This window comes from Gobius niger (genome assembly GCF_951799975.1).
Source record: "Gobius niger genome assembly, chromosome: 19".
NCBI lineage: Eukaryota > Metazoa > Chordata > Actinopteri > Gobiiformes > Gobiidae > Gobius > Gobius niger.
Genome location: NC_136870.1, coordinates 15605653 through 15628276, shown reverse-complemented (window position 1 = coordinate 15628276; position 22624 = coordinate 15605653). Strand labels below are relative to the sequence as shown.

General features: G+C 41.8%; 1 protein-coding gene across 8 annotated transcripts in view; it reads left to right on the top strand.

Moving 5' to 3' along the window:
• Positions 1–347: 347 nt before the first annotated feature.
• Positions 348–22624, top strand: part of srcin1b (SRC kinase signaling inhibitor 1b) — a gene marked incomplete at its 3' end in the record, with an annotated part of 90327 nt that continues 68050 nt past the window's right edge. For 4 of the 8 annotated variants that reach the window (XM_079577840.1, XM_079577841.1, XM_079577845.1 and 1 more), the window contains exon 1: positions 349–626. In XM_079577840.1, coding sequence (XP_079433966.1) covers positions 602–626 — 25 coding nt within the window. In that variant the 5' untranslated portion in view covers positions 349–601. Of the gene's footprint in view, positions 665–1783; positions 1899–14460; positions 14639–22624 lie in introns of those variants that run through there. The other 4 variants (XM_079577838.1, XM_079577843.1, XM_079577839.1 and 1 more) reach the window with 4 other exon arrangements.

Below are 22624 nucleotides of genomic sequence, written 5' to 3'. Positions count from 1 at the left end.
CTTTTACCCATCCCATGTACATCCCAGACCCCAGTTGTTGATTTGGCTGAAGCATCAACATTCTCTGTACACCGTACATTATTTATTATGGCCACCTACTTCTATTGGCGTCTATCAGCTGCTTACTTCCTCTTGCACCACCCCGCATTGCAAGAAGTGTGAAAGCTCTCTGTCTTGATATTGAATTACTGATAGCCCCTCTATCCCCACAGATTATGCACACCGGCGGAGCGCATAACGGCAAAACCTCCAGATCAAAGCCATGCAAAAAAAGAAAAAGAGCCGCGCAGTCCCTTTAAGAGAAGCTGGATGGGGAGGGCTCGTGCATCCATAAAACATGAGTTTATTCAGTGGCCGCGGCAAGAGATGGTTAGGAGCGTCTCTCCCCGCACTCCGGCGTGTGTCAGAGCATCCCAGTCCGCCGCCGCCGCCGCCACTGTTGAGAGAGCACCAGGATCAAGGATCAAGGCTACGACATGGGCGCGGGAAAGCAATAAAAGTGCTGATTGAAATTGCTGAGCGGAGGAGACGGGGCAGGCTTATGGAGAAGGCAGAAGAGGATCGGAGACCAGTTTGAAAGTGTGGGCGCAGCAGGACACACATGGGCAATTCTTCCTTCCTCCCAGGCATGTCCTCTCTCACTTCGTCCATTCTGTAGTTGCAGGTATTTCTAACTTGAGTGCCTTTCTCTGACGCACTGACGATGCTGGGGCAATGCTTTACTACTACAGGTTTTTTCTTTCCTTTTTTATTTTTTACTACCACTTTCTTGTTTCTTGTGTGTGTTGCGTCTTGCCTGATGCAGCACTTCTCCCGTCTGCATGATAACACTAGAGTTGAAAGTATAGCATGTGTTTTTTGGCGCCGGCACTGCAATGCTCTTTGAAGTAACGCCGCTTCAGTTTGGGGATTTTAGTGACCCATTTAACACAAAGTTAACTTGCATAAAGGGCGGATGTTGCGAGGACAGTGCGTCTGGGATCTTGTTTGATGGCTGTATGGCTTTTTGCTTGTTAACAGCTTGTGCCTATAGGAGACTGTTGATGCTCTGAGGCAGACTGCAAAAAGCTATTGATGTGCATACAGGGAAAAACGGGAAGTATATTGCCGCCTATTAAAACTGGAGGTATAAAAGCTGCAAGGGGCTGCGATCTGCAATTCATGAGATTACATTATATGTGCAATCTCCATAATATTAGCACTTGGAGAATGGGTTACTGCATGTGGGGAATGTGAAACAAGGCATTTGTGTGTGTGTGTGTGTGTGTGTGTGTGTGCGGCTTTAAACTTGTGTTGTTGTGTTCAAAATAGATGTCTTCACTATCTTCTATCAGCATTGATTCTACATGATGCCCTCTGCCTTCCAGCAAGAGGCAGTGTCAAAAAGCGAGATAAGTCGGACCTGATAGTGTTGGTATCTCTTAAGTTCACTGTTGCAAACGGCTTTATGCAGGGCCTGTCAGATCCGCTGTCTCGCTGGGAAGAGGATTAAAAAGGAACATTTTTGAGTCGCAAGTCCCGAAGTTCTCGCTGCCGTTTCGACTGCATGATTATGTTAGTCATGTCACCTCAATGACACGCCAGAAACCTATCCTACCCCAACCCCTGGAGGCTGCTGGGAGGGGATTTTTTCTTTTTTTTTTTTGAAGGGGAAGGGGGGCGGGGTTAGCGGTGGGTTGCAGATCAAGCGAGTGTTAAATGGCTTGGGAGAATAGGCATGAGACAAGCTGTCAAGCCAGATTCTTCTTTTTTTTTTGTTGTTGCTCCCATGTCATTCTGATCAAACTTGTTGACATCTGGATACAGCATGAGAGGCAGAGGGGGGAAAGGCGCGGGAAGATGAAGGGCAGGGAGCTCAACATCACAGCGCTAAGTGATGTGCAGCGCAGAGTCACCAGGTAAGGCAGAGCTCACTATAATATTGACTCGCAGCTGTCTGTTATCCCAAGAGCAGTGCAGCGCATCAAAAGTCAAGACGTTTCTAAATGCTCTTTCTCACATCCTTTCCCCAAAAATCTTAACAGCATTTGGGATGAATGTACCTGACACAGATTTAGCTGATGCAGTTATGATGAAACCAAGCTACATGTTTTTATTACTGAAGACTTCTCTGTGTGTGCCCCTAATCTAGTTCTCATCTGTAGCTTAGTTCCAATCCTTGCTGGAAATGTTTGATTTGGACATAAAGGCGTATTGATTTAGACTTGCATTTCTGCCTAAATTGGCAACAAAATGTGGTCTGATCTTTTATTTTAATCACAAGAATGAGTAAAGAGTGTCTGCTTAAAGTAATACCACCCAAACAAATACATGTTGTCATGTTTTTATTGGCCATAACATGTAAACATTCACAGGACAGGGTGGAATAAGTGAGTACACCGCCTGGCTAAGGATCTTCCAATAGCTAATTAGACAAATTTATACAGAGCTAGGTGTGATCCAGCCTGCCCTTGCCACTGGAAAACACAAGAATTGTCTCTTGTTGAGAACATTATCTGATGTGCACCATGCCTCGCTCTAAAGAGCTCTCTGAAGACCTACGATCAAGAATTGTTGATTTGTATCAAGGTGGGAAAGGTTACAAAACCATCTCTAAAAGTCTTGATGTTCATAAATCCATGATTAGAAAAACTGTCTATAAATTGAGACAGTTTGGCTCTGTTGCTTCCCTTCCAAGGAGTGGCCGCCCTGTAAAGACTGGCAAAATATTATGTGGACTGATGAACCCAAAGTTAAATTGTTTGGGCGGAACACACAACATCATGTGTGGAGGAAATATGGAACAGCACATCATTAGAAAACCCTATCCCCACTGTGAAGTCTGGTGCAGGGAGAATCAAGGTGTGGGGTTGCTTTGCTCCCTCAAGGCCAGGACAATGTGCTGTCATCAATGGAAAAATGAATTCACAAGTTTATGAGGATATTTTGATGAAAAGCTTGAGGCCATTAGTCCAACAGTTGAAGCTCAAAAGAGGATGGAGCTGCAAGGCAATGACCCAAAGCACAAAAGCAAATCCACTTCAGAATGGTTTCAGAAAAATAAAATAGTCATTCTGGAATGGCCCAGTCAAAGTCCTGACCTAAACACAATTGAGATGCAGTGGCATGACCTCAAGAAAGCCATTCACACCAGACATCCCAGGAATCTCACTGAACTGCAACGGTTTTGTAAAGAGGAATGTTCCAAGATTCAACCTGATTGTTTTGCACGTCTAATCTGCAACAACAGGAAACGTCTGGTAGAAGTTATCACTGTTTATGAGGGTCAACCAGCTTTTTAATCCAAGGGTGTACTCACTTATTCCTCCCTGTCCTGTGAATGTTTACATGTTATTTCCAATAAAAATATGATAACATGTAACTGTTTGGGTGGTATTATTTTAAGCAGACATTATTTACTCACGATTATGATTTTAATCAAGATCAGACCACATTTTATAACTAATTTAGGCAATTCCGAACAGTGTACTCACTTTTTCCTCTCACTGTACCTTGAGTTCAATCTATTGCTGTCACTCACGTTATGTCTTTTTAAAAACCACTAGAGGGCAGGAAAGTTTTAATCTTTTTTTTCATTACTTACACCTGTATGTAGCTTGTGAGGAACTTCATGTTTCACTTGTAGCAAGTTTTTAGCACACGCAGAGGGAGATTTTAGATGTACTTTGTCTTTGAGAAGAGGGTGATTTAACTACACACTATTATACAACCCGTTTTATTCCACTATTACAAAAATGATCAGATATAGGGCAAGAGTAAGAGTAGAGTTGAAACTGCCTGTATAAAGTTTTTTTTTATCACACACAGACATTTAGGTCAGCTGGGAAAAAAAGCCGAGCAGCAAAGCCTCTATTTACCATATGAAACAGCTTTACAGTTATCAACTTGTAATAGGAAATCCTTTAAACAGTGAAACTAAATGAATTACAAGCAGCTAAACTCAGGCCTGAGTGTGGACCACCTCTGAGCTTGCGCACTGTACAGACCGTTCTGGGAACACATCATCAACTGTGGCAGCTGTAATCTCTGCCTCTGACACATTTTATCCTCGACATCTTCACTGCTCCGCTCTGGATTCTGGAGACACTGTCAGCCCGTGGGCCTCGTGAGTGTATTCACCGAAAGCTCCTATATGCGGCTAAAACTGGAATCTGCTGGAAGTTCCTTGCTGCACTTGCTGGCAGGATCAATCAAAATCGACTACTGCTGGCAGGGTATTGTGTAGTGCTACTTATGGATCCATCTTAAGTTTTCAGCGAGGTGATATGACAGCCGAGCAATATCACAATCAAAACTTTTGGTCAGGCTTTATTATGACAAGTAAGGCATTGAAAACCCAAGAAAAGTTATCTGACAAATTTGCCTGTACTTTATTCTGCCTGAAAGGAAATTTGACCTATCCTTCAACCAGTAACTCCTATGGCTCTGGGCAAGTATAGGATTTGAGGATTAACACACAGCTATAACATTTCAAAATCCTGCATTCTTCCCCTCACTCTCTCTCATTCATCCTTGTAATCTTTCTTAATCGGCAATGCCCGACCTGAACGACCTGAAGTCCGCTAATGTAGGCACAATGAGCTGCGATTTTAACTTCACAGCAGTGAGTAAATGGCTTTCCCTTCAATGTTTGCTTAGATATCTTCTATCACAAAGGCCCACCCCATTCACAAAGAACATTGAGCCACTGAAGACAAAAGTGTAATTGATTTCTGCTCTGACATGTGGCCTTTTAGCAGCTGCAGTGACATTATAGATAGGGCAGTGAGTGGGACTTTCAGTATAGTTATTATGAGGAGATTTCCCTCAGGCAATGCAGCTACATTGACCGTGCTGAATTACTTAATTGACTGAAAAATATTGACTGACATCTGCTTATTTGACCGTTGCTTGGAGATATGGATTAAATTGAAGAGTAAGACGAGAGGAAATGCTGCTGCAGAGCTGTACACAGGGGAAAAGTGCCACAGTAAATGCAGTTGGTTACACCTGCGCTATTTCAAAGTCTTAAGGTCAAGATGTCTAGGGTGAAAAATGTTCTATTAAAGTTTAACCAAACCATACTGCAAGGGCTGTGAATGCCATTAGGGCTTACGGATGGGGTGGGGGTAAATTCAGTGGAGATAATACGGGCATTGTGTAAAATGTTAATAAAAACACAAGGCACTGATATGGAAACGAAAAGATGGTTTTGATCCATGTTTTGGTTTAGATTCAGATTCAGATTTTATTTTATTTCAACATTTAACAGATAACGACATACATAAACATAAAGTCTGAAATGGAATAGGCAGAAGCTAAAGCTTATTGCGCTTATCCTGGTGTATTTACAAAACAAAAACAGTGAAAGCTGCCTATGTCTTATGCATGCAGTTATACATGTTTTGTTTTCAGATCATCACAAAGAAGAAAAGAAAAAATCTATCATCTTAATTTTGCATCCTTAGCATCCATTCTCAATGTATTTTTTTTTATAATTGATTTCTTGATAATAATTGTGTTATTATTGTATTATTATTTTAAATTGAATTAAGGTTTTACAGTCTTTTAGCTCTTGGTTTTACAAACAATACAATTGTGATTTACAAAAGTATAAGATAAAGGTTTATATAGACACAGACGGCATTGTGTCATAGAAGGGGGCATGGCTTCGCTGAGGGGGAAAACAATCTTTTGGAAAACACAATTTTTCACTCTTTTTAGCCTTTTTCTGGCATAATATAAACTTATCTATCATATAAAAATAAAGTCAACTCTAAATCAGGTCTATATGGATGTTTGTTCACAGAAGATTGGTCAGTAGCAGCGAAAAAATGGCAGTCTTAGCAAGCGCTAGCTAGCGTTAGCATTAGCACGATGCTAACATGAAGCATCATGTTGGCATTCTCTGTTATTTATGTAATTATGGACTGTTGAACCACTTTGCTCCTCTCCATGTCTTTGTATCTTTATATAGTAGAAAACTATATTTATAATTCAGCATTTGTTGAAGTAATTTTTTAATAATTAGAGAAAGTTTAGATTTTTCTCAATTGTTTTCCCCCATAACTGTTTTCAAACATGACCATATATGGGCGATTCCAGAGACGCCGTCTGTATCTATATCTTTCTTTCAGTTTTCATATTTGTTTTACAATGGGGCTTTTACCCCAAACAGGTTGAGCACCCCTGGTTTTGTAGCTTTGTTTGTAATGATCCAACTCACAAGCTGAAATGCCCCGCAGCCTGGCTTTAAAATCAGTAATTAAACATGTGCAGAGTTCTGTGAGATTATCTGATCATGCCCCAACTTTCCATCGACAGAACAGGAAGTGGCTCTAACAGACATTACAACAATCACATATTCTTAGATCTATGACTCGTGCCATTGTGATTTGTCATGTTCTCGTGTTGCCGCTGTCTCGTGAGAAGGGCATGTCAAGGTTGTCATTCACTTAGTTATATATTCACCGCAGCAGGGACAAGAATGAAGGTCCCTGAAAACGCTCTCCGTGTGTGGCATTCGTCTCTGCATTTTTCTTCCGTTTTGATGCTTTGTTCTTGATAAAAGACTACTTTTAGTGACATATCTGGAAGAAAGAAGGTTGATAAGAACGAAGCGCTGTCATACCCATGTGGAAAAAAAAGACAAATCGACTTTGAGTGCTGAATTTGAGTTTTGTAAAGGTTTCGGTCTGGGGTCGAAATGTTGCAGCACAATAAATAAATAATTTGTCTGATTTTGGCTCAGACTTTAGACAGTGATCCTAATCAATGATGAGTTGGGCCAAAAAGCGTATTAGATCTCTGCTCAAATGAAAAACAATTCCACCTATAGGTATACACAGGCAAGTCTGTTTCTCTGTTGACCTGTTTAAGCCTGAATTAGTAACTCTCTTGGTATTTTCTTATTTCATACAAAGACTACAGTCCAATAAACCTGCTGGCTTTGGAAAGCTCTGAATGCTGTTAATTGGAGGTGACAGAAGTATAAAACAGGGTTATTTGACAGGAATTTCCTTCTTTCGCATGTGAGTGACGCGCCACAAATAAACGGATGCGATTGGACTGTCGTAAAATCTGGATTGCAAATTGCTGCGAGTGTGAGGAGAGTTCCAGACTCCTACTTTTTGAACAGAAAGTCGTGGCTCGCTTTCAGACCTAATGATGCATCAGACGTTTCAGAGTGCTTTATTCTGCAGTTCCTGTGCTTTCATTCCTCAATAGTGGCTAATTGACTCTACTTCATCACAAACCAATAAAGGATCTTGGATGTTTCCCCTAGTTTTCCCCCCCAAATTGGCACAAATTTGTTTTCTGTAAACCGAGTGTTTGAACGCAGAACTTTCTCTTGGCTTATTTTGAACTCATCTAAGGTAGTCAGGGTAGCCTTAGCTCTGAGCACATCAATAGACCTTGTTTAAAAGTAAGCCAGAAAATCTTCGAGGAGGGCTGACTTCACCATTAGGAGCATTTAGCAAGTTGTGCAAAGATTGATGACACTTAAATCCCCTACTTTGACTATGTTTAGCTCTTACGTAAGACTGGAGCTGGTTGGAAGTCTGTTTGGACGCGCCACTGTTGTTGTTGTTGTTGTTGAAATGACTATTTTCAAAGTCTGTCAACTCCGCGCAGAAGCGTTCAGCACGCATCTATTTTCGACTTAACACGCATTTCTCCGTTTCCTCGCAAAGTGACCAAGCAAGGGGAAAAAACTCTACTGTGCAAAGTGATGGCTAAATTACAGTGAGCAACATTTAAGAGCTGAGTGTGGCTTGATTATAGTCAGTGTGGTGCTTCTGAAACTGTTATCAGAGTCTCTAAAGGGTGATTTGAGGAGACAGGGGACCAGACAGACACGGCTAAGGACTGACCGTGGTGCTGTTATTGTCGCTTTTGTGTGTAGACCTTGTTATTTATTTCATTTTTCTTTTTTTTTTTCGAGAGGAGGCAATGCCCTTGAGTCAGGTGGGTTAACAAAAGCATTGAGCTTGTCGTGTATCCGAGGTGTACACGCTGGAAGGAGAACAATTGAATCCACTGTGCAATATTGTCTATAAAGGCGGATGTCAATATAGATAACGTCTTGTTGACATTGTACATAATCTCTCAGCCGAGGTTTTGTTTTGTGAAACATAGGAGCAATAGCAGTGGTGTCATGTTGGCTGCTAAATGTAAATCAATGCAGTTTTATGTCTACTATCTCGGCTGTCAAACTACTACTTTGAGGGCAACAGTGGCGCAGATGGTAGAGCGGGTCGTCTCGTGATCGGAAGGTCGGCGGTTTTGAATCCCACCTCCAGAAGGTGCACACTGTCGTTGTGTCCTTGGGCAAGACACTTCACCCACATTGCCCCCAGTGTCTGCGTACATTGGTGTATGAATGAGAGAGTGAATGGGCGAGTGGATCCTTGCTGTAAAGCGCTTTGAGTGCCTAATGTAGGTGGAAAAGCGCTATATAAGTTGAGACCATTTACCATTACTTTTTATGAAATGCACAAAAGAGTGTACTTATTTTGACTTTCTTTTAAACTCACTCTTACCCAAATTTCAGAAATTTCCTAAAGGAACAGGCCACCATTTTTCCACAGTGAGATTCGCTTCTTCAACCCGTTATAGGAGAGCTATAGGAATGTACTGGGAGAGGCCAAGGTCTTTTTGCGTGACTGAGGGCGCACAGTTCTTTCATACTGTGATATGTTCTTACCTGAGCTTAGACAAGTTGATGCGTACCTGTCTGGTCTTTGTGCGTGCCTGTGGAAGAGCGTGGTAGCTTCCAACTTCACCCCAGTTTGGAGCTATAGGAATACATTGGAAGAGGCCAAATGCTAGCAACATCTTTGGCCGTTTTGCATGACTGAGGGCACGCACAAGGACCAGACAGGAACGCATCAACTCGTCTAAGCTCAGGTAAGAACATATTTCAGTATGGAAGAACGGTGGCCTGTTCCTTTAAGAACATATTTCATTATGGAAAAACGGTGGCCTGTTCCTTTTAACATCACTTTTTAAAATTGGATTTGCAAATTAGTCTTAATCCAGGAAGGGAGCAGCAAAACAAGCACTTCTAATCTTTTTGTATCGGCTACATGCATTGATAAATCAAAACATGCTTAAGAGTTAGCAACCTTTGCCAATTCTAAATCCATGGCTGTGCACGACAAAGCATGAGTTGCCAAAGCCACTCCACAATCAACAAGCTAAAAATGTTACAGTATCGGCTTTGTAGCAATACTCCCGTCTGCCTCTCCAAATGTGCTAAAAACTGCCCACATCTGAGGGATTTTGTTACAATAGAATTAGCATTTTGCTGTCAAAGTGCTTTTTTTTTTTATTGAACTAATTTTTTTGCTTGCTTATATAGGATTCACCATTCATAATTAATCCTTTCACAGTTAGCGAGAAATACAAAACCATTTTTACTTTTGCTGTTTCTGAGCGCATTATATTATTGAAATATCAGCTAATTGCCACCACTACTTTTGCAACGTTGTTATGGATTGTGCAGCCCTAATCCTCGCTATCTCCTCTTTGGTTAAGTTGTAATGGGCCCAAGTTCAAGAGTAAAAAACAGCAAAGACCAAAGACATGCCCGGGTCTATAATGAGGATTCCTGTTTCAGCTGCGGCGTGATTCACCAGCCTGTATGTTGTTTGTGTTGCTGTTTGTGAAGCATGATGCAAATTTTAGAGGGATTAGTGTTGAGGCTCTGACTGTGAGCGAGCAAATCCCCAAAAGCGAGCGCAGATATCATCGGCAAACACTTTTCTTGGCCTTTTCTTTTTTTCTTTTTTTTTTTTTTGTCTCCTCCATCCATTTCTTCTAGCTCCGCGAGCACAGCGGCAGCAAAGCGACCACAGTCACTTCTCGGGATCTCATCTCTTCTTAGCAGCCTTGGAGACTGATTTCATTGGGCTGACAAGAGCTCCTCTGCCTCCCATATTTCTTCCGTGTTTTGGGCCTTGGATCCAAAAGCCAGAGCTGCTGCTGCCGTTATATCGCCCAATTTCACCTCCTCTCTCTGTCTGGCCAATCTGATTTTACCCCTGCTGAAAGGGGCATTTTCGCGCTATCTCAACATCGCTAATCCTTACTTCCTCTCCCCTCTCCCTCCATTTTTCTCATAAGGTCCACGGAGCAGAAAATGGTCCCAAGCACAGGCTATTATCAGATGAAGTGATCTGTCTTGATAATTGACTAGCAGGGCTGAAATTTCACCCAACTGCCGCCCGCTAATACATTCAGACAATTTTGCGATCAACCGGTGGGTCAGATCTTCCTGCCCTCCCAGCCATCCTCATCGTCATTACCCAGAGCTCGCGCTCTAGTACCGCGCTTTGTGGGAAGCTGACGTGGGTGGATGAGAGAGAAACACTCGTTGCTAAATTAGGAAGCGGCGCATTTTGAGTGGGCGCACGGCAGGAAATCGTCTCTAAACATGTGGAGATGCACGATTCGAGCGGGAAGAAAGGCAAAGAGCGCGCGTATTGGTGCCATGATTTAAGAGGCTGCAGTGGAGGGGGAGCAGCCAGGCACATACCATCACAGGAAATTCACAGTCTGGGCTGCTGAACCGTGTGGGAATTACTCTCCTGGAGTTTAAAAAACACATAAAAGCCACAATGTTAAAAAAGTATGAAGTACTTGGACATGAATAATGTGGGATATTTGATTTGAACAAACATGAATATGACGGTTTGTTTCTTTTTGACCATTTGTAAACATTCAAGAATACGAAGGTTCTGTATTTTATATATTGAAAAACTGAATATAGAATATAAAACATCTGTTAATACTGTGAATATACATATGTATATACATAAGACTGTAAATATATGTATGTAGACATACCACAACAATGTGAAGTGTAAAGTGTGAAGTAACAAAAGGGGCAGATATTATAAGACTTGTTCTTCTCCTCTGCTCCGTTTCATTCATACTGTGTTGGCTTGGTGGTTTTATTGTGATTGTGAACATCACTTTTGAATGAAATAAATAAATAAAATGAAAAAAAAAAATGAAAATGAATTTCAATTGATTCACATCCGTATTCGCAGCGAGAGAGACATAGTAGTTTATAGGCAATGATGGTAGCTGCAACAGTGAAATATTGCGATGATATGGCCCAGACCTTGACACGTGTAGTTCAAGGGTAAATGCTCTGTCTGTTCAGCTTCAAGGCCCTCATGGCAATACAAATAACGTCTTTGCAATGGATTTATATAGCGCCGTTATAGATATCTGTACATTTTCTACATAAAGGCAAGGTGGGTGAATGTCCTGCAACGGCCTTGAGGGGGGTTTTGAGTTTGTAGAGTGAACAAATTAGTTTTTAGTTGTCAATAATTCAAACAAAGCCTCACAGAAACAGAATGACGGCATAAGTGTTTTATTACTGAACATGAATCATTATTGGGGCTCAGACCTCGGCGGAAGATTGAACGAATGCATGGAATTGATGAATGATAGCCAGGATCTTCCCCCTGGACCCTGGTGGTGGTAGGAGAGACCTGGGTTGTCCAATCGACGACAAGCAGAGCCGAGGAGAAGCCAGGCGGAGAAAGGGGTGGAGGAGGGTCGCAGCATGGCTGGCAAACGGCTGAGTGATTGACCAGTGAGCTTAAAAAGGGGATCCTGAGCGATGAGCGGCTGGTGAAGGGAGCTGCGGTGATTGGCTGTCGTGAAGGTGCGGCTTGAGCGGGGTCCGTGATTGGATAATTGGCGAGAGCTGCCGGTGATGAGGTGATGAATGAATGGTAGGTCTTCCAGGTTGAATTTGCGCATAAGCTTCATTTCACTTAATTTTACAGGAAAGTAATAATACACTCACCACCTGGATTTAACTAACTGTTGGGATCTGGGGTTGCTGCAGTTGGTCATGTCCAGGTTCAGAAAACAATATGTGCCCAATGAATGAGATCAGCTGACGACATGAACATCCCGAATGACCAGGTTATTCTAAGTGCTATAAATACCGCGTAATGACATATGCCATTTCCATCCTTGTGACGTTAATATTACTGCAAAGTGCTGCCAAAAAAAGCTCTCCTCACTTATGTTTTTGTCATACCAGCCACGCAAAGATACACAATCTTAATCCGAGATCTATATCAAATGGAAAAGCAATCTCTTTTTCTCTGTTTCTGAGGCTGCCAGACGTACAAGGAACACAATATAATCCAAGTTTGAAAAAGGACTTTTCTCTGAATCGATTTGGAAACAGTTCTAAGCACCTGTTGGAGCCTATACTTCAAACTTATGATGTGCTTTAAAAGAGCGAATTTGAGCAGAAGGAAAATAAAGTTCAGTTTTAATAGTTTTTTTTGTTTTGGTAACTTCTCTACTATAAACTTCAGCCATCACCTTATGAATAACGCAGTCTGTCATTTTGGCACCTCTCACCAAAGGCTTGTTCATTTGCTGACACAGAAAGTCTATTGGGATATTTCTCTCTTTACTGTGTCCACACGCTGATGTGTTCCTCCCAGCTCACAAAAGTACAACTTCTAACATTTTAAACAAGTGACCAACTCATCACTATTTTGTGCCCCTGCAGCTCCATGTGAACGTTTTCTGCACAGCATGCATCCAGCTTGCTAACTTGGTACCTTTTAGAGCACTTTTTAAAGATTTGTGGATGTTCAAACCTGTGTTCTGTGTTGGATATGAGGAAGAAAGGCAGGATTTGATTGAACTGATGTTGTTTGCACTGGAGGCAAAATTTCACATTAGTCAAAGGAATATCAAAATAAATTACTCTTAAGAGGAGTCCATCAAAAATGTGAAAGAGTTGAAAGAAATAGAAAAATGTCTTTAAGGGATATTTCAGGATTTTTGATATAGCTATCCAGAGTGTTGTTGATTTCTGGATATATATATATATATATATATATATATATATATATATATATTTTTTAATTCATGCAGTCCTTATATTTGAAGAGTTTAGTGGTGCTAAGCTAGTGCTAGGCTAGCGCATGTCTATGGTAACTAGTAGCCTGCATTAAAAACAGTCTGACCCAAGCACAGTGCACATGAGGGAAATTACTTATAGCATCAGACTACTGATATAAATGTCTGTGTTGACTAAATACTTTTTGAAATATAACCATTTTGCATTGCAGAACTTATATTTGAGCCACATCAGCTTCCTGGTTGTAAGCTAGGCAGCAGCGGAGTGATCTGCTCGGTTACCGGATCTACAGTAGTTTGTTTACCTGCGGCCGGCATTACTGCACGCGGAATTCAACCTGGATAGACTCAAACAGACAAAAGCAACGATCAGGAAGATTTATTGACATGTATATTAGTTTTGGCGATCAGACCCCGGCGGTAGACATCGATGTATGAAAGTCAGTATGGATGAACAGCTTGTAGTTAGGGATGTCTTTCCCCGGAGCCTGGACACTGGTGGTGGTATGGAAGACCCGTGAAGCTGCAGCAGGTAGAAGCCGTGGATGGAAGAGGCGGAGATGGGGTGGAGGCGGGTCGCAGCGCAGCTGGGAAGCGAACAAACCATGATTTCTGGGGCTTAAAAGCGGGACCGAGGGCGATGATTGGCTGCTACGGAGGTGCGGCTCTTATGCTGATGGCTGGGGTGGAGGTGTGGCCCTCTCGGAAGCGATCATTGGCTGGAGGTATGTGATGCTAAAAATCGTCTCCCAGGTTGAATTAACGCCTAGGCTTCATTTCACAAAGGAGCTTTCTACAAATCAGATATGGCAACGTTTGGAGGACGACCCGATGATTTTGAGGTTTTGAATGCAGGCTACTAGTTACCATAGACATGTGCTAGCCTAGCACCACTAAACTTAAATATAAAGACTGCATGAATTAAAAATATATATATCTCCAGAAATCAACAACACCCTGATTAACTAGGAAATGAGGCCCTATGTCAAAAATCCTGAAATATCCCTTTAAGCTTTAATTGTGCTAGTGAAAAGTTACAGTATCATGTCACCCTCTAGTAACCGGTGCTGTTGACTCCGATGTGAGACACTTCCAGATGGGATCCCGGATGGACTTAGTCGCTGACAACATTTGCATTGCACATCGCCACAATGCAAAAAAACTTGAGCAGCACTCACTGCTCGCTAAATCCGTCAGAATGATGCTGTAATCGCACGCTCGAGTCACTGCGACAGGAACTGGAGCCCGCGCTGTGTTAAAAATGGGGCTCGGGGGGGAAAAAAAAAACAGCGTGATGGAGTTGTAGCAGTCATTAAGGGCAAGACCGCTGTGTGCGTTTTTAGCTTATCTGGTGCAAGGTGGAAGCGCACAGGGAGGGTTAATGCTGCGAAGGGGGGGCTCGTGTGTGCAGCCGAGATACAGCGCAGAGGGAAGAGCGCGAAAAACTGTGTGAGAGAGAGGGAGAGATAGGGCTGGTTCATTTGCAGCTTGTCCCCGTAGACAGTGGAAAGGATTATACTCAGAGAGAGAGAGAGAGAGGAGGTGGTGGTGGAGGAGGAGGAGGAGGAGGGAGGAAGAAGAGAAGCGCACAAGAACTAGCGCACAATCTTCCGCCGCGCAGTCCTGTCTCCTCAATAGCACTTTTCTCTATTCAACTCTCTCTCTCTCTCTCTCTCCCTCCCCACACACATACAGCATGTAGACTCCAGGCTATAGCGGCACAACCTGACCAGGACTCTAAAACCAGGTACGCTGCTCCATTCATTTCTGCTAAGATTTGGGATTTTTCTTTTTCTTTTTTGCTCCTTGCCGCTGCAGAAGTCGGTGCCGGCTGCATGCGCCAAGATTATCTGGCTTCTTCTTTGCATTGCCTCAAGAGAACCCATAAAAGATAGCAGCGGGAAGAGGGGAAAGAGAAGGAGGGGAAAAAAAAGCGACATAAAAGAAGTAAAGGGCCGTCTCGCGTGTTGGGAAGTGTTGAAGAGACGTGTGGGCAGATAACCTGGTCTGACCTTCATGTGGGAAGTGTTACTTTGAGTATGGGGGATTTGAGGATACACAAAGTTAGTATGTATGGCTGCACTAAGTTGAATTATGTGTGTCATGAATTCATTAGATGTTTGGATTTCAAAGTAGCAATAGTAATAGTACTATTAATAATGACTACATATAAATCACAGGGTCTTCACTCAGATTTGCGGAAATAAAAGTGACTTTGGTGTAAATGTATTGTGGAGCTTCGGTAGGTTTCCTAAAGACACTGTGGGAGTAATTTGAATTGCAAATATAGCTGGACGTGTTGGGTCTGAAATGTATTTGTATAAGCCAGTGCTGGACAAGATACGAGTTTGCTCTTAACCAAGGATGCCTTTTGTTTCATCAAGTTATTAGCTAGTATTGATTTATTTTTTTGATATTAGTTCTCATCAGTAATTTGTTGTATTAGAGTTCAGGGGCCTTCACTTTCTTCATCATCAGCTGATGCCAATAACGTCTTTGTTTGCTGTTACGTGGGTGGAGTTTTGCTGGCTTTAGCCTCTCCAAAACGATCCAATAAACAGAAAATAGGATGTATTTCTCGCATAAAAATATCTCAGAGCTGTTGTAACCTCTGAACCCACACACAAGGCTTTGATGATGCTTTTCGCTATCATCTAGAGACATCTTTCTATTTCAGGATTACATTTGGAAGGCAGTTGAGAGGAGAAAACCGGCCCAAAATCCAGTCCTAATCTGAGTCACCGCTGACGTTCGCCGGCTGACTTTCTTTGATCTCGTATTCTGCACAGAACCAGGGCTGCCTGACAAGTGCATCAAGATTACGAATGATGAAGCTTTTATGCCAAATACTGAAGCATAATTTATTTCCATTCTGTAATATTTAAGCCTCTCTGTTCTATGTGAGTCACTGCTTTTGTTAAGAGTTCACACGGAAACCGCTGCGTTCAATGCATTTTCTTGAGTCATCGTTTGTATGAAGGCATTTCGGAAAAGTGCAACAACGATGCGAGATGTGCTCAACTCATGCTCTACTATTAACAATGCACTGCAGGTTTTTTTTTGTACTGATAAGCAAAAATGTTTTAGCATTGGTGTGTAGATTCAATGAAGGTTTGAGGAATTTTGTATGCACTTTTTCCCACAGCAAGATAGAGCTAAAGATTCTGATGTTTTTTTTTTTATTACGGCAGTGATGTGGACCCACCACCAAGCTGCAACCAGGTCTTAATTTGATCCCCTGCGTTTGCATTACCCCATCTTTCAGTTTTTCTGGTTAAAGGATCTGGGAACTATTTTGTAGGATCAAGCGATGATTTGAGATGATATAACAGTGTTTAATGAGAGTGTCCTGGTAACTGTTTTGGCCTGTTCCCCAAATCAATCACATCAATCCAAAAGTGTTCCTGAAACTACTAATCTACAAATTAAGCACGGGCTGCTCCCCAAATAAGAATATACAAACCCACTACATGTTTTGCAGTTTTTATTTTAACAATAGACTGTGAAAAACATGGCTGTAGCATTGTTATTAGCTGCGGGAAGCCTAATATAGACTTTCCATTGAAACTTTTTTTGCCTCTTTAAGTCATTCAACACAGGCTTGTCACATTGCTTTTTCCTTTTGTCACTTTGTTTTTCCCCCTATTCTAAATATATGAGCTGGTTCCAGAAACCCACCAAAATTGTTAGCATGAATGAGCTCCAGCTTGCCTGCACCAAATGTTTTAGGAGAAGCCACCCTCACTTACGCCCTCTCTATTCTTCAGCCCATAATCTTAACCTCTTAACCCCCACGTCCCCACCTCTAATGTGTAGAATGAGCCCAGACCTGTTCACCACAACTGCCTCTAAAATCCTGCACTGTCACTCAAAAAGTTGGGTCCGAAGTGCCGTCATGCACGAGTTTAACATAGAGACTGCAGTTACGTGTAAGACCTGAGGTGGCAGTAGTGAGCATAAAATGACCAACTTGCATCCAATCCCTTTAATTGAACACATTTTCTCCAGTTCGATTCTCACCTGGACGGGGCCTTTCTGTGTAGAATTTGCATGTTCTCCCCATTCCCCATGTCTGCGTAGGTTTCTTCCGGGTACTCTGGTTTCCCCTATCACTAAAAACATGCACAATAGGCCAGGATGAATGAGAGTGTGTTGAGAGTGCGATTGGGGGATAATGCATGCAAATTAACCTAAGGCTGCAATCCGGCGTGGTGCGTTTACATGCATGGGCCCCATGTAAGTAACAAACCAAAGCAAGCACCAAATACATGGCAACAAACAACAATGAAGAGGCAAGTTTTGTAGGCCTTAGCTTTCAAATGAGGCGTTACATTTGGCTATAGTCTGTAAACTCTCAGGTCAAGAAGCTTTTAGATTTGGGTAAAGCGGAACTGGAGAAAATGTGCTCAGCTACGGTGGAGGTTAAGGGGTTAACAACATTTTCTGTTGATTTAAGCATTGAATAAACCTCTAAAGTTGAAATCATGGTAAACAAAAACCTCTGCACTAGTCATTTGAACACACTGTACCTTTTCAGTAGATAAATACTGAAGAAATGTGTACAGAAGATTTACCGGTTTCAGAGAAGGTAGAGTAGCTGTAACCGCTGTCAGATTTTAGGATTGCTACGCTTTAATTATTTATGCCTGAACCAAGATGTCGATTTCCAGGTCTTTGTCACTTCAAGGTCTAGCCCGATCTCACTACGATGAACTCACGACCCTTGACCCAAGTACATGCAACGACATGGCGGGACCAGCATCCTCCTGAGCCTGTGCTTGTCTAACATAAAGTACAATCTTACCTTATCTCATCTCATGCCTGTTTGTCTGCTGTGAGCCCGCTAAGCTGCTACATTTTCAGTGTGAGTTGGAGAAGACATGCCGTGTATGAAGAGTAACGTAAGAAGTCTGACATAAGAATTGGAGACAGGAGTACACTGCAGTCTGACTCAATCTTGTCAGTGATGACAGACTGAGTTAAAGGGTCTTTTTTTAACGTGGAGTCACTAAATGTGGGCTGCACTGTACAACATTCGACTTTCTCTGCAGAAAATATTCATTCAGAATCGCACTACGGGTCGTAACTCTTGAAATCACAACCATAGCTCTGTTCAGATGTAACTTTTGACTGTAGTTGCTTTCTAATTATGCGGGCGCCTCTGTAAGCACCGACATGTTTTATGAAATTCATTTGTTTAACTTTTAAAGCCAAAAAAATCAATTACAAAAATCAGCTTTGAACATTCAAACCATAAACAGATAAAAGAAGGAATCCCGGCGAGTGCTGAAATTAGGTTTGGAGAATATCTGGGCTCACAGCTATTTCCGGATTTGCATATTATTTATGAAAGCGACTGGCGCACATGACGCCAGGATTTTTTTATCAGCACCGCAACTGTAAGCCTTGAATTGGTGAAATATGCAAACACACAGCGGCAGACAGAAGGGAACATGACTCGCTCAAACAGACGCTTCCAAGAAAGTGCCTCCTCAGCCATCTCCGCTCCCCTATCCTCTCAGCGCATCAGTCTAGTTAATTGCCTGGCCTACTCTGTTTTCCCTTATCATTTGACTTATGACCGTCGACGTAAGGCGCTGCCATTGAAAAACGTGTTGTTGCTTAAGCTGGAGTACCATCTGCAGGCAACGCGTCATCAAGAACAACAAGAATAGCATTTTTAATAGGCTTTCAATTGCAGCTATTTACCAACTGTGATGTTAAACGCGAACACACACACACAGCTTGTTTACCAGAAGTTACAAAATGCCATTACTGTGCATTGCCGTACAACAGTATCTGCAAACTGCTCCCGAAATAAGGGCACTTTTAAGTCTACTTTGAGCGCGAAAACTTTAAGAATCAGCTCATTATCTCGGTTTAGCCCGAAATAATCTCCTATAACTCTCGTCTTTACTGCCACTATAATTCTGCGTATTGATTGATGTTTATGCACACAAATACCCAGCCTCTGTCTCACTATTTTTTAATAAATGAATCATGGCCGTCAGATTTAGAAGTCAGACTTGCCCCACTTGCAGCTCAAATGACTTGTTTTGCATATATTAATGCTAGAGATTCAAAATGAGCTGTCCTCAGTTACCTTGAGAAAACATAGTAATATCCATATTCACAATGCAGTGTGAAAACTTTTAGTTCTTTGTTGAATATGAGGAAAGAAGGAGGAACTAAAAGCAATGTGGGAATGTATTTAAATTATTATATTCCAACCAAAGACTTCTACAAATACCTACATCTCTCCCTACATGTCCCACGCTCCAATATAGAACTTTTTAAAATTTCAGTAATTAAAGAGCAATTAATAGTAGATGCGTATCTTATGCTTACAAAATATTCCAACAGGAAGATACATGTGTCAAGGTCAAGACCTGCGGGCACATGCGCGAGATGAATTCCTGAGCATGTCCAAAAAAAAGTAAGTCTCAAGCCCATTCCTATGCGAAATAACCAGTTTGCTCACTCAAATTTAAAAAAGGAAAGAATCCCACACGTGTCCAGCAGAGGGCACTGACATAATAAGAGATCAGGATATAAACGGCATATTATAGCCACGTGGTAAATGATCAGTCTTCCCCAGGGCGGCTGTGGCTACAATAGTAACTTAGTGAGTGGAGTGAATGAACAATGACTTTATGTAACACTTTGAGAAACGTGAGACACAGGCTGATAAAGCGCAATAAGTGTAAGATGTTGTTATTTCTGAGGCCACAGACCTTTACACCGTCGGGGCTGAATTTCGGCCCTTGACCCGGACAAATTGCATTAAGGGAACATTGGGATTGGAAATGAACATAATGATCAAGGATGAGGACTGGGAACAGACAATGCGGGAGGGACACAAAATACTAGTCCAGTCCTTCGAGAGTGGAAAACTAAAATTAGATTTTTTTTAGAACTCCCTTTGTCACATCCAAGTTTGGAAGAACTTCAGACCAATGTTGGAGGGGCTGTTGTCAGGTGGGAGACCACACAGTCACATAGTTTGGGACTGTCCAAAACTAATTCATTATTGGAAAGGCAAAGTGAAATCATAATATTAGGAATATTCCCAAGACTAACCTCAGAACAAGTTGTAACATTTCCCAACTAAAAATACTACTCTTGAAAAATGATTACTCTCTCTTGGCTCAAACCTCCGCCCCTCCACCAGTACCCAATGGAAAACTACATTGAAAGAAGTGTATTTGCATTTACACAGCAAACACAATTAATAGGTTCATCTGTAAAATACTGTTCAAAAACTTGATCAGGCATCTCCTTTTTCACCCCTTAATAATATTTACCAACATACTATAGCTATTTCCATAGGATTGTGTGTCTTGTCTGTAGCAGAAGGATTTTCTCCAACCAGATGTTTGTCCTTCCTTCCTTCAGTTCCTTAAAGGGCTTGTCATATTTTGCCCAAACTGACATTTACAGCTTTAAACAGCATGTTATAATGTTGCTCCCTCGTAGAAAACATGCCTGGAGTAATGATTTGTTTATCATATGCTTGAATGATCCTGGTATTCAGCCTGCCTTCTTCTCTAAAGCTCAAAACACTCACCTCCCACCTGCTGATGTTATAAAGTGGTTCTCCACTGTATACTTCTTTCTCTGTGGAAAATAATGTGATGATGCTGTAGACAGGTCTCCCAGGTTTCATTTACGCTTAAACTTCATTTATCCACCATTGAAGCTGCTTTACACGGTCACTAAACATAACAATTTATCACTGCCTTACACCAATCATGACATTTTGTTTTGGCCGTCGCTTTAGGACGTCTATGCCAAGAGCGGCCCACTGTGGCCAAGTAGGGCTTGTGAGAGTTAAATATTTTGGGATACCAGGAACTGCCAATCTTGCGTCTAATATTGGATCTATACTGCAGGCTTAGGGGCTCCGAGGGCTGTCTGAGGGAGCTTGATATTCAAAATAAGAAATACTTCAGACGTCTGCTGGTCCAGGCGCGCAAGCTGTGGGAGACTCCGAGCATCAATTTACCAACACCCAGAAACTGGAACAAGCCCCTCAGCAGTTAAAACCAGAGGAGAAGTGAAAAGATTAGGATTTTAGACACACACAGGTACTGTTGAGGAGAGGTTATTGAGGAGGCATCTTGGATTCCTGTGCCTACTTAACATAAGACTTTTTTCCCATTGTTTCTGTACTGTTGTTAGAGTCACCAAACAAAAAATATATGGTTATTAGATCTGATGTGGGTACAATCATGTTGGTTTGTCTTGTAAGATCTGATTTTGACCACTTGTTTTCTGGGTCTCAAACCAGCACATTGTCCCAAAAAACAAAGAGGCTCACGGAATTAAAAAAGAATCTCACTGTTGAGCTACAAAACTATGATAACATACAGTATACAGCACATAAATGAAATACAGTTGATTATGATACAGAATTCAGTTCATTTCTGTGGCAGCTGCTGGCATAACATCCCATGCCAAATCAATTACTGCATGCTAATAGGCAAGTGATTTTCCGTGGCGATCCTCTAGACAACCAGGATGATGATGAGACTGTGCCCATTTTTCACAAAATATTCATGTCACCTAGGCTGGCCAGGCACCAGACTTACAATGTCCATATATTGACAGAGCAAGGCTTTTTGGTACTGCTTCGATTGAATGCAATTTCAAGGTGGGACTAACAGGCGCAGAGTGAACTAATTAGATCAGTTTCAGATTCTGCAGAATTATTTGGTTATCTTTTTAAAGATTTTTTGAGAGCAGACAAATACAAATGCGAAATGGCATATTGAGAGGGAAATGAAATCTCTATGAAGCAGTTCCATCTGGTTTTACTATGTATACATTTATGCAGTGAGTCAGATGGTCAGAGTACTTGTCACCAGTTACATGGTCCACACAATATTCAAGTTTTTACATTTTGTGTTTATCCTGTGGCTGCCTTTGCTTTGCCCGATCCCGTCAGACCTCGGAAGCTAAGCAGGGAAGGGCCTGGCAGGACTCGGATGGGAGACTGTTTGGGAACACCAGGAAGCCTGGCGAATGTAGTGAGTGAGTTGTTGGTGGTGGTGGCTGATGTGTGCAGACTGGTTGCCTCGCTTACCATCACTGAGTATGGCATAATTGAATAGTGCATGAAATTGTAAAGCAACTTTGAGCGTCTGGAAAAACGCTATAGAAGACTAATGCATTATAGGTGTTTTATAAAATGTTTTGGCTGTCCACACGGGACTTACAACCTACTTCTATCCATTGACACGGAAGGCAGTCCCGGGCCAGAGGAAGTCCTGTTAATTACAAAAAGGGTATTTTTGTCTCGTCTGGTCCGGTCCTTGTCTTGGAGGTGAGTAATTGGTATCATTGAGTGAACAAAGGGAGTGAATGAGTCAGGGATTCGGATCTATTAATGTGCACTAATCAGTCTTACTGTGGGCTCTGGGAAAGTGCCAGCGCTAAGTCTGCTTTGTGCTGCGTCAGAGGGAACCAACACTTCTCCAAGCACCACGCTGTAAATATTTGTTTTTACTGACAAGACCAAATTAAAGTTAAGCATGTCTGTAATTAGGTGGAATAGTTTTTCATTCGAAGTTTTGATGAACTTAGTGAACAAATGTAGGGTTTGTAAAGAGTGGAGTTTGTATGTTTTCTTCATAGTTTCCTTTGTGTGGTTCTGCAGTTTTCCCAGCCATAAAAAAAGCTGACTGTACTCTATATAAATATATACTTTATATACTGTAGGTACAAGCTATAT